The sequence below is a fragment of the Ovis aries genome, chromosome 12, assembly GCF_016772045.2.
Source record: "Ovis aries strain OAR_USU_Benz2616 breed Rambouillet chromosome 12, ARS-UI_Ramb_v3.0, whole genome shotgun sequence".
Taxonomy (NCBI): domain Eukaryota; kingdom Metazoa; phylum Chordata; class Mammalia; order Artiodactyla; family Bovidae; genus Ovis; species Ovis aries.
This window is the reverse complement of record NC_056065.1, coordinates 78,671,690-78,683,877: the sequence shown is the minus strand read 5'-3', so window position 1 is coordinate 78,683,877 and position 12,188 is coordinate 78,671,690. Positions and strand designations below refer to the sequence as shown.

The 12,188-nt window shown below is 49.4% G+C and overlaps 1 protein-coding gene across 2 annotated transcripts in view; it reads left to right on the top strand.

The window, feature by feature from the left end:
• Positions 1-12,188, top strand: part of KIF14 (kinesin family member 14) — a 42,039-nt gene that overhangs the window by 9,564 nt on the left and 20,287 nt on the right. For both annotated transcript variants that reach the window (XM_027976002.2, XM_042229316.1), the window contains exons 6-14: positions 2,442-2,494; positions 3,453-3,483; positions 3,900-4,007; positions 4,958-5,074; positions 5,893-6,008; positions 7,635-7,807; positions 8,552-8,699; positions 8,954-9,017; positions 10,348-10,532. In XM_027976002.2, coding sequence (XP_027831803.2) covers positions 2,442-2,494; positions 3,453-3,483; positions 3,900-4,007; positions 4,958-5,074; positions 5,893-6,008; positions 7,635-7,807; positions 8,552-8,699; positions 8,954-9,017; positions 10,348-10,532 — 995 coding nt within the window. The remainder of the gene's footprint in view (positions 1-2,441; positions 2,495-3,452; positions 3,484-3,899; positions 4,008-4,957; positions 5,075-5,892; positions 6,009-7,634; positions 7,808-8,551; positions 8,700-8,953; positions 9,018-10,347; positions 10,533-12,188) is intronic.

Genomic DNA, 12,188 nt, shown 5'->3' with positions numbered 1-12,188 from the left:
AAAAACCTGCCTTGATTTTGAAGCATATGTATTTCACTGGATTATTTAGCAAGCTGATGTCTTATAGATAATATTTTCTGTGCAATAGAAAGTTTCACAAGGCATAAACTTTTTAAAAGCCTGTTATTATAATGAAAATATTTTTAGTTTTGTAAAGAACTGTGGAGATTGAGAAGCTATAATCTGAAGAGGTCACTTGCTCAAAGTCACTCAGTCTTCCTTTGGCAGCAACTACAGACTTAAGCAAAACTTGGCATTTCCTTCTAAGACTTCCATGTGTTTTAAATTTTCTGTTCATGAAGTGTAAAATGTATAATGTAAAACTGAAAAAGATGTTAACTGAAATTAATTGAACGTATCCTGGAAGCCACTTAAAAGCACACGAACAGTGGCTACGGCAGGACTTGAGAATAACAAACCTGTAAGATGTTGGAAAGTGAAAGTGAAGTCACTCAGTCGTGCATGACTCTCTGCGACCCCATGGACAGTAGCCTATCAGGCTCCGCCGTCCATGGGATTTTCCAGGCAAGAATACTGGAGTGGGTTGCCATTTCCTTCTTCAGGGGATCTTCCCAACCCAGGGATCGAACCCAGGTCTCCTGCATTGCAGACAGATGCTTTACCATCTGAGCCACCAGTTCAGTTCAGTTCAGTTGCTCAGTCGTGTCTGACTCTTTGCGACCCCATGGATTGCAGCATGTCAGGCCTCCCTGTCCATCACCAACTCACGGAGTTCACCCAAACTCATGTCTATCGAGTTGGTGATGCCATCCAGCCATCTCATCCTCTGTTGTCCCCTTCTCCTCCTGCCCCCAATCCCTCCCAGCATCAGGGTCTTTTCAAATGAGTCAGCTCTCCGCATCAGGTGGCCAAAGGATTGGAGTTTCAGCTTTAGCATCAGTCCTTCTAAAGACCACCCAGGACTAATCTCCTTCAGAATGGACTGGTTGGATCTCCTTGCAGTCCAAGGGACTCTCAAGAGTCTTCTCCAACACCACAATTCAAAAGCATCAATTCTTTGGCACTCAGCCTTCTTCACAGTCCAACTCTCACATCCATACACGACCACTGGAAAAACCATAGCCTTGACTAGACGGACCTTTGTTGGCAAAGCAATGTCTCTGCTTTTGAATATGCTATCTAGGTTGGTCATAACTTTCCTTCCAAGGAGTAAGCGTCTTTTAATTTCATGGCTGCAGTCACCATCTGCAGTGATTTTGGAGCCCAAAAAACAAAGTCTGACACTGTTTCCACTGTTTCTCCATCTATTTCCCATGAAGTGATGGGACCAGATGCCATGATCTTCGTTTTCTAAATGTTGAGCTTTAAGCCAAGCTTTTCACTCTCCTCTTTCACTTTCATCAAGAGGCTTTTTAGTTCCTCTTCACTTTCTGCCTAAGGGTGGTGTCATCTGCATATCTGAAGTTATTGATATTTCTCTCGGCAATCTTGATTCCAGCTTGTGCTTCTTCCAGCCCAGTGTTTCTCATGATGTACCCTGCATAGAAGTTAAATAAGCAGGGTGATAATATACAGCCTTGACGCACTCCTTTTCCTATTTGGAACCAGTCTGTTGTTCCATGTCCAGTTCTAACTGTTGCTTCCTGACCTGCATACAGGTTTCTCAAGAGGCAGGTCAGGTGGTCTGGTATTCCCATCTCTTTCAGAATTTTCCACAGTATATTGTGATCCACACAGTCAAAGGCTTTGGCATAGTCAATAAAGCAGAAATAGATGTTTTTCTGGAACTCTTCCTTTTTCCATGATCCAGCGGATGTTGGCAATTTGATCTCTGGTTCCTCTGCCTTTTCTAAAACCAGCTTGAACATCAGGAAGTTCACGGTTCACATAATGCTGAAGCCTGGCTTGGAGAATTTTGAGCATTACTTTACTAGTGTGTGAGATGAGTGCAATTGTGCGGTAGTTTGAGCATCCTTTGGCATTGCCTTTCTTTGGGATTGGAATGCAAACTGACCTTTTCCAGTCCTGTGGCCACTGCTGAGTTTTCCAAATGTGCTGGCATATTGAGTGCAGCACTTTCACAGCATCATCTTTCAGGATTTGAAATAGCTCAACTGGAATTCCATCACCTCCACTAGCTTTGTTTATAGTGATGTTTCCTAAGGCCCACTTGACTTCACATTCCAGGATGTGTGGCTCTAGGTGAGTGGTCATACCATCGTGAGCCACCAAGAAAGCCGTTAGATTTGGTGTCATAGTAAATCTACCGTCAAACACTGAGAACGTGACTGGTTTGTGATCCTGAGGCAGTTTCCGGGTGCCTTGCAGGTATGTTTCTGTGAGAACCTAATGTTTATTTCTGGGCAAAGTGCAGACAAGTCTTTTTACTGTAGACTCAAAATATAGAAAAAAAGATAATTGGAAGTCCGTTTTATATAGAATATTTGTATTTTGCTAACGCAGCTTGTGTTTGTCCACAGCTGCGAGTGCGGGAGCACCCTGCCTCGGGCCCGTACATCGAGGGCCTGTCCACGTGAGTGCGGCATGCGGGCGGGCGGGCGGGGCCTGTCCACGTGAGTGCGGCATGCGGGCGGGCGGGCGGGGCCTGTCCACGCGAGTGTGGGCAGTGGGTGGGCGGGGCCTGTCCACGCGAGTGCGGCGGCGGGCAGGTGGGGCGTGCTGTATTCCTGAGGGTCCCCCCGGCTGGCAGGCGCTGCCTCTCTGCTGTCTTCTGGCCTTGATGCTCTCCAGTCAGACGTCCCTCCTCTTTCCAAATGGAGAGTTAGCCGCTGCTCGTGCTTCTCTCTGTGAGCGCTCGTAGAGGACTAACCACACCGAGTGAAGTTACCTTCTCTGACCTCTCGTTCCCCGCTCACCCGCTGAGTCCAGCCTGCCTTCTCGAGCCGCTTGTTTTCTGTGTCCCTTTAAGCCGCGGAGGGGAGAAGGCGCCAAGTTCGATGCTTGGAGTTGGAACTGTGCTGACAGTCATGTGTTTGGCTTTCAACTCCAAATGCTCTTTTAAGGGAAAAGGAAAGTGGTGAGAAAAGATTTAACTCCATTTAGTAAATCTGGAATTGTGCTGAGACCCAGGACACCCGCAAACCCACACCCACGTGCACCCGTACTTAAACATGCACCTCTGGCCGAACCACACCCTATGTGTGTATACGGGTACCTACGCCAAAATAGGGGTTAAAAGTTTATATTTTGGTCTCCTGACTTAGACTTGGATATTCCAGTGTTCAAATGCTAAGGTTCTTTATATCAAGAAAAATCATATTTTAAAAAATTAGACAAAATTAAAGCACTATATTTTATTTCCTACCTAAGAATGGAGAGAATGAAAGACTGCCGCAATCCATACAGTAATGTCTGTTCCATTGTGATATCCATGGAGTAATTATGTAATTGAAAGGTGGTTGTTTTATAAGAGCAGGAGTGTGATTGATCATCAGTAAAATGGATTTTGTCTTTTTGCTCTTTTAAAATAGGAATGTTGTCAGTTCTTATTCTGATATCCAGGTAAGGTTGATTGTATTTTGTTTTCTGTTCACTAGATAGATCAGAGTCAAAAATACAAGATTATTTCCCCTAACTTGCTGTTCTCATAAATAAAAGGTTAATCTTAATTTATAATCAACTGATTTTGTTTGTGTAAACTTTAATAAAAAGAAATACTCTTCTAAACTAAAAATTTAAATTGATTATCATGTCAGTTTAGAGTTATAGAAATAACCTTTTCAAGGTATTATCTCCTGATTCAAGTTTCTGAGACAGAAAATGAACAACTAGAAAATGGTAATACAAATGAGTAAATAAATATGTATTGATACTTTTATTTTGCAAAGTGATTATGATTATTGGTGTGTGTATATGTGCTTGCTTCGCACTTGGCCCTGGTTGGCGCCATCTGAGCTCTGGCCCGCCTCCCTCGCCAGGTCTGGCTGGAGCTGGGGAACAAGCAGAAGGCCACAGCCGCCACCAGCATGAACGACAAGAGCTCGCGCTCTCACTCCGTGCTCACGCTGGTGATGACCCAGGCCAAGGTACCGTGTCGCTGAGGGCTTTCTTAGGAAAGATGCTCGCTGTCTTCAAGTTGTATGTTGTCCTTATTTCCTCCTTTAAATCAAAGGTAAAAGCAAAGTCACATAAGCATGTAGCATGATTGGGTTTTAGCACATACACGCAATGACTCACATCATATCAATATATGGTAATATATTATCAATAACATATAATACTTGTGTTTGCAAAAACATGTCAGAAGGTAAAGGATTTTAAATAATGTAGGGACTCCCCTGGTGGTCCAATGGATAAGACTCTGCGTTCCCAAAGCCGGGGACCGGGCTTGATTCCATACGTTGCAGCTAAGACCCAGCCCACCGAAACTGCTGAGCCGTCTCCCTCTAGAGCCTGCGTGCTGCAGCGTGAGGAGCCCAGGAGCCATGGTGAAGGCTCAGCCAAAATAGATTCAGCCGTAGGCTCCACTCAGATAAACCCCCTCAACAGTTTGGTATATAACCTTTCAATTGTTTTACAGTCACACATCACAAATTTACAAAATCTGTAATGATTTCATGCCTTTAAAATTATTTGCAAAATACTGTTTTTCATAGCTACATAGCATTCCTTTGACTATTAAAAGTCCTCAGGTTTTTCTCTGATGTTGGACATTTATGTTGCTTTTAAACATTTTGCTACTTCAGTGCTGGGATAAGCAACACTTTTATAAATCAGGCTTTTTCTCGATTTATCGTTGTTTCCTTAATGTAATTGAGCAGTTACAGGCTCTTAGCCCTTTACAGTCGGCTCTTTTATTTCCGCATTGTCCCCGCGCTGCGTGCTGTGCTCTGATACACTGTCACCGAGTCAAGGAAACAAAGTGTCTTTATCCCTTGTGCTTGAATCTTGCGTAACTTTCTGTTTTGCAGACTTATGCTGATGGCAAGTCATGAAAGAACTTAGGATGTGTTATTTTAACGCCTTTTTGCTCCAGACAGAATTTGTGGAGGGGCAGGAGCTGGACCACAGAATTCGGAGCCGCATAAACCTCGTGGACCTGGCTGGCAGTGAGCGGTGTTCAGCGACCGGGACCAGCGGGGAGCGGCTGAAGGTAAAGTGCCCCCTGTGCTTTGTTTTTAGAAGATTACAAGCTCAGCATACTTAGCCGAAAAAATCCCTCTCTGAACCTGCACTTTATAGACTGCGATCTGAGCCTTAAAAGGGATCCATAGTTCTCGGTTATGATTGCTTTTCAGAAACAGTAGACTTTGAATCCAAAGAAGTTGGTAGATTCTGAAAGAAAGTATTTACTCAGTGATTATCAGTTCAGTTCGGTAGCTCAGTCATGTCCAACTCTTTGCGACCCCACGGACTGCAGCATTCCAGGCTTCCCTGTCCTTCCAACTCCCGGAGTTCACTCAAACTCATGTCCATCAAGTCGGTGGTGCCATCCAACCGTCTCATCCTCTGTCGTCCCCTTCTCCTTTTGCCCTCAATCTTTCCCAGCATCAGGGTCTTTTCCAATGACTCAGTTCTTCGCATCAGGTGGCCAAAGTATTGGAGCTTCAGCATCAGTCCTTCCAATGAATATTGAGGACTGATGTCCTTTAGGATGGACTGGTTGGATCTCCTTGTAGTCCAAGAAGACTCTCAAGAGTCTTCTCCAACACCGCAGTTCAAAAGCATCAATTCTTCTGCGCTCAGCTTTCTTTATAGACCAACTCTCACATCCATACATGACCACTGGAAAAACCACAGCTTTGACTAGATGGACCTTTGTCAGCAAAGTAATGTCTCTGCTTTTTAATATGATGTCTAGGTTGGTCATAGCTTTTCTTCCAAGGAGCAATTAGAGAAGAAATATATTTTGTGAAACAAATTTATTCTGGAGCAGTTACGTTTGATTAAAATGTTTGATGTTGTCCCCAGGAAGGCGTGAGCATTAACAAGTCGCTGCTGACCCTGGGCAAGGTCATCTCTGCACTGTCCGAGCAGGCTGGTGGGCGGAGCGTGTTCATTCCTTACCGCGAGTCTGTCCTCACATGGCAAGTAGCTCTTGAAGAGTAAAGAACTGTACAAGATACAGAGAGTAGTGTGGGAAAGGGGCATAGGCCGACTCATGTAACTATCGTGTGGGTGCAAGAGCCAGGCTGCCTGGACTTGACCCTGATAGCCTCCCGCCTGTTTCCTTGCCTGTAATAGCGGGTGTGTGTCCAGACTTGTCTGTGAGGGTTGTGTGTGTGTGTTTAGTCGCGCAGGCGTGTCTGACTCTTTGCAGCCCTGTGAACTGTGGCCCTCCAGGCTCCTCTGTCCATGGGATTCTCAGGCAAGAATACTGGAGTGGGTGGCCATTTCCTCCTCCAGGGGATCTTCCTGACCCAGGGACTGAACCCGAGTCTCCTGTGTTGGCCAGCAGATTCTTTACCACTGAGTCAGCTGGGATAGTGCGGGTGAATGATGGATGTAAAAACTCTTGGGGGCTTCCCAGGGAGTGCAGTGGTAAAGAGCCCACCTGCCCGTAGGAGACACACAGTTTCGATCCCTGAGAAGACCCCCTAGATAAGGAAATGGCAACCCATTCTAGTATTCTTGCTGGAAAATCCCACGGACTCAGGAGCCTGGTGGGCTGTAGTCCCTTCACGGGATTGCAGAGTCAGCCATGGGTGAGTGAGCGTGCACAGAAGCTCGTAACACGCGGTGTGTCCATGGCTGAGTGAGCGCGCACAGAAGCTCGTAACACGCAGTGTGTCCATGGCTGAGTAACTGAGCGTGCACACAGAAGCTCATAACATGGTGTGTCCATGGCTGAGTAACTGAGCACGCACACAGAAGCTCATAACACGGTGTGTCCATGGCTGAGTAACTGAGCACGCACAGATGCTCGTAACACGCGGTGCGTGCTGGGACAGTGTCAGCCTCTGTTACTGTGTTTGCTCTCGTTCGTGCCTGGTGGTTGGGCACGCGTGGTGTCACCAGACACTCCTGTGAGTGTAAAGGGAAGCTTAGCGCACACTGGCTGGTTCAAAAAGGATTTTCATGAGTGAATGCGTATAGATTTAATATTCAGTTCTGAGGACGTATCTCTCCTTGACAGCAGTGTGTCTTTATTATGTTTTAATTGCTACCTCAAAGCCTCTCAGAGAGCAGTCTGATTTTCTTTAATGCCTCTTGAAAATTAAGAATAACTTTTGAAAGCTGAGACTGGTTCATTCCGTATTCGTAAAGATGGGCTTTTTAGTCTCAAGCTTATTTTTCCCTCTCAAATAAGGCTTTTGCATATGTTGGTAACAGAGAACAAAGCTTGTGTTTATGATGTTCATCCATCATTTTCTGCACTTGCAAGCAGGGGCTTTGAACCATCGTGGTGGCTCCAGAAACTCAAAGCCGACCAGACAGGGTCCCTCCCTGAAGCAGTTCCCAGGCTAGTGTGGGGAGAGGAATTTCACTAAAGATAGGATAGTTACCCACGTTTTAAAATCCCCGCACAGACTGTTGTTTCACGAAAGAAAATAGAAAGCGTGAGAGGAAGGGCTGGGAGGCCTAAGCCGAGCTGCAGTCCCAGAAGCCTCCTATAGGTGGCGCCCGAGCGGGGGCCGCCGCGTCTCTACCCCGCGGTGTGCGCGGCGCCTGCCGGGCGCCCGTGGGTCAGGTCGCTGCTCTTCCCCGCCCAGGCTGCTGAAGGAGAGTCTGAGCGGAAACTCGAAAACCGCCATGGTGGCCGCGGTCAGCCCGGCGGGCGGCAGCGTGGAGGAGACGCTGAGCACGCTGAGGTACGCGGCGCAGGCCCGCAGCATCGTCACCGCCGCCAGGGTCAACGAGGACCTCAGCGCCGGGCTCATCCGGGGTGAGGCTCGGGCTCGGGTTTCGTCTCCCTCACTCTCTCCAGTCGTGAAAATGAGCGGTCTTAGGGAGTCGAGGGTGTTCCTCCCAGGCAGCTGCAGCAGCGCCGCCTCACCCTCCCGCGCAGACTGCGGGGAGCCCGCGGGGGAGCAGGCAGGACGAGCCCGGGCGGGGCCGGGGCCTCTGGGAGCAGCGGCCGCCCTGGCTCAGCGCTGCCGCCCCGCTCCGCGCCCGCAGGCCGCGCTTCCCCGAGCCCCGCGTCCTGCCCGAGCCCCGCGTCCTGCCCGAGTCCTGTCCTGCCCGAGCCCCGCGTCCTGCCCGCCGCGGCTCGACGTGCATGGCGCCCTGGTGCGGGCTGGCTCCCGCTCAGTCTTTCCCCCTTTGCATCCGCCCTCTTCTACCAGCGGGGCCATTTCCATTGAACATAAGTCTTCTGAATTCCAGCCTGGAAAACCTTTGATCTCTGTCCCCAGTCTTGATGGGTTACGGTGTGCCGGGGCAGGGCTGGTTCGCGCCTCTCGTCCCAGACTAGTGCCCTGTGTTGGAGAATACGTTTTGTGGCCATCCTGCTAAGAGGGAGGGATTCATTAACAGGAGAGTGGTTTTTCAGGTTAAGGCCAGGTAGGGATTTGTAAGTAATTAAAGTAATATTTCACTTAGTGGTTGTTGAGACTTCAAATAGAAGATTGGATGTTCGTGTCTCGTATATCAAATGTCGTTAATCAGGCCCCTTTTTACAAATGTTTAGAATTGAAAGCAGAGATTGAAAAGTTAAAAGCTGCCCAAAGAAGCAGTCAGAACATTGACCCTGAGCGATACAGGCTCTGCCGGCAAGAAATAACCTCCTTGAGAATGAAGCTGCATCAGCAGGAGAGACACATGGCAGACATGCAGAGGTGGGCGCCAGGCGCCAGGCAGCGGCCCCGGGCTGCCCGGGCTCCCTGAGCGGGCGGGGGGCCGGCGGGGAGGCGCCTGGGTCTGTGTTCAGCCCTCCCTCCCATACGAGTGGAGCAGCTCGTCCCCAGACCATGACATTTTATATACTCCTGAGTGGTTTTCTAAGTTTTGTTCATTATGTCTTGATTCTTAATGATTTATATATGTAGATATTTTTTAACTTTTTTAAACTCTTTTGTGTTTCTTTGAAAAGAGTGTGGAAAGAAAAGCTTGAACAAGCCGAAAAAAGAAGACTTCAAGTAACAGAGGAGCTGCAGGTATCATTTCAGCTCTAAACCGATTCGAAAGTTTGCAAAGAGGTGTGCCAGTAAAGACGCAGGTGGAATTTCTCCAATGCTCGGTGTATACCGACCGAACAGAGCAAACTCTTAGAGGGAGTTCTTGGGAGGAGCTTTAAGATCGGGATTGTCATGGCTTAGAGCCTGTGAGCTGGTGGGAAATCTAGTTCTCTTCACGTTGGCTCAACCAATATCACATGTTGATGCTGTGCCAGGCCTGGGGAGGCCGAGGTGAATCCAGAGAACCTGTGACCCAGAGAGGGGTTTGCTGAAGTGCCGTGTGATTGGAGCGTTGAGCCACGCACGTGCCATCTGGTGGGTACACGGTGGTGGCCCCGGCTGTGCCCTGTGAGTCGCCCTGATGCAGTGGCAGGGGAGCGGCAGTAATTCTCCATGATGAGGGCGGTCACTGGGAGGACGTTGAACAGAAAGGGACAAGTAAGCAAAATCTTGTGCAGTGAGCAGGAGCTTGTTGGTTTCCAAAGTCAAACGTCTAAGCAGAGAAACACCGGGCTTAGAAGCGCACAGGCGTGATGCAGCCTGACGCCCTGAGAATTAGGGACAGATGTGTGGCTGCAGGGACGGCTCAGACTGGAGAGGCGGCCACAGCTGGGCCACAGTGCAGTGAGGGTCGGTGGGAGGGCCACGGCGGGCTTTAGGTGGAAGGAGAGGGACCATCAGCCTGGGTCTGGACAGGTTCTCTTGGTGAGGGTGTGAGAGAGGGTTCAAGGGAGGAAAGACGAAGGCCGGGAAAGGCACCCATCTCGAAGCTATGGCTGGGGTTACGGGAGGAGGTGACGAGAGTCAGGGCAGGTGGTGGGTGGGCTGGCTGGTGTTGGGGGGCTGGGTGCAGGGGCCAGAAAGGAGGGAAGCTGACAGGCTCAAGAGGGTTTTCCTGAGGTGTGTGTAGACGGGAAGTGGGGAATGGTGCCTGAAAGGTGTGCCCTGCATCGTGCAATCAGGAGGTTATTGTCACGGTGAGGGGACCCGGTGGTGGCCGCAGAGACGCAGTCACAGGACCCGACCCGCTGGTTGGTTGCGGGTGAGGACAGGCACATGGAGACACCAGGCTGAGCCCTGAGTGGGCCGAGGCTGGTGAGGGACGCAGGGTCAGCCTCACCCTGCAAGGCTTCTAAGAAGTATGCCGGCCACACTTCCAGGGCCATCGCGAGGAGAGGGTCTAAGAGGCTGTTAATTACCAAGTCACATGTCCTGTGACTTTCACATTTAACGCAGGCTTTTCATTTTAGGTGGGTTTAACAGTCTCATTCTCCTGATCAAGGTTAACTATTTTCCTGACTTCTCCTAGAAAGTAGGAATTGCCTTTCGAATGGATGACCATTTGCCAAACCTGGTCAATCTCAGCGAAGACCCTCAGCTGTCAGAGATCCTGTCATACATGATTAAAGAGGGGACAACCACAGTCGGAAAGTGCAGACCCGGCTCCAGCCACGATATCCAGCTGTCGGGGGTGCTGATCGCCGACGACCACTGGTGCGTCCCTCAGATCCTGCCCGCCTGCAGCTCCCTCCCCACGCATCTCCATTCACGCTGAGGCCCTGGTGTGACTGAGAGGGCCCTGCTAGCCAGGACGGCCGCTGAGGGGCCCTGCTAGCCAGGACGGCCGCTGAGGGGCCCTGCTAGCCAGGACGGCTGCTGAGGGGCCCTGCTAGCCAGGACTGCCAGCGGTCAGGGCGCCCCATGTGGCCGGTGGGCCCGCTGCTCTCCTGTGAGGAGTGTTGCTGCGTTTCTGATTTGTGTGTGTGATATGGCCAAGGGGTCATTTCTTGGAGTTACAGTCTTAGGCGTGACACTTGTGTCCGTCATTTACGGCCGGAGTTTTGGTTGGACGATGAATTTACACCTCTGCTCCTGTGCGTGGAGCGATGCTGCGTGTGTTGCTGGGGTGATGGCTCGTGTGCGCTGCGTTAGCTCCATGTGCGTCTTCGTGATCCATCTCTGTGGACGCACTTGCGTTTTGCCGGCTGCGAAGTCTCACGCGGTGTGGAGTTACCGGACTGTTTTGTCGGTAGATGGCTGGCGGTTTCTCACTTTGCACTCCCACAGCACTGCTGTGAGTGCTTGTGACACGTCTCCTGGTACAAACGGGTAGAGCATCCCTGGAGTAAGTGTCAACAGGCGAGACGGCCCTCGGGGCAGCCTGGCGCCTGGGTCCCCCTTCTGATTGGCCCATGTGCTGTATGAGCGTGGTGACTTTGCAGTTACTGTGTCACGGTAATTCCCAAGTTTGGGAAGCAGCCCTAAGTGCGTCTAGGAGGGGAGAGAGCAGCCTGCGGATATGTGCACATTCTCCTTCATGAGGTGGTTTCCGATCGCCTTCCAGAATGATCGTCAGTTCTGCCGCAGTTGGCGCTTAGAGTTCCTGTTACCCTCAGATCCTTGCCAACACCTAGCACTGTTGGTGGACGCAGTCCGGCGTCTCGGTGGGCGTTTGTCTGCCTTCCCTTGGCTGGTAATCCTCACGTACTTTGGCCGCTTTCGCTTGCTCGCTTGTAGCTCGGTTGTGCTCGCTTGTAGCTCCTCCCTGTCTCTTGTCCATTTTTCAATTGTATTGTTTCTTTTTTCCTTCGTAATTTGTAGCGGATCTTTCTGTGTCTGGTTGGCAAGTTTTCGTGAGTTTCATGCGTTGTGAATAGCTTTTCCAGTGTGTGACTCGTCTTTTCTCTCTCTCGCGGTACCTTTCAATGGATCAAAGTTCCTAGTCTGTCACGCAAGTGAATCTTTTCCTTTATGGTTGTCAGTTTTTGTGTCTTGTTAAAAAAAACCCGTTCTGTATTGAGGTTATAGAGATAGTCTCCTAAATTATCTTTTAAATGTTTTGAAATTTTGCTTTCCCATTTAAGTCCTTAAGTAGTCTGGAATTTTTTGTTTGGTGTGAAGTAGGGATCTAAATTCATTTATTTTCCCTGTGAATAACCAATTCTACCAGTACCATATCTTAAATAAGATGTGGCTTTTTTATTTTTAATGTGGTGTTCACACAAAAAGTTTCTAATGATACAGAGTGGCTTTGTCACTAATACCGCACGGTCTTAGTCATCTGAGCTCCGCGATGTCTGTACGTGGTGTGGTTTGGGTCCGTGATCTCCCGCTCCTCTCGGTCTTCTCTTAGCTGTTTTCTGTAACAAG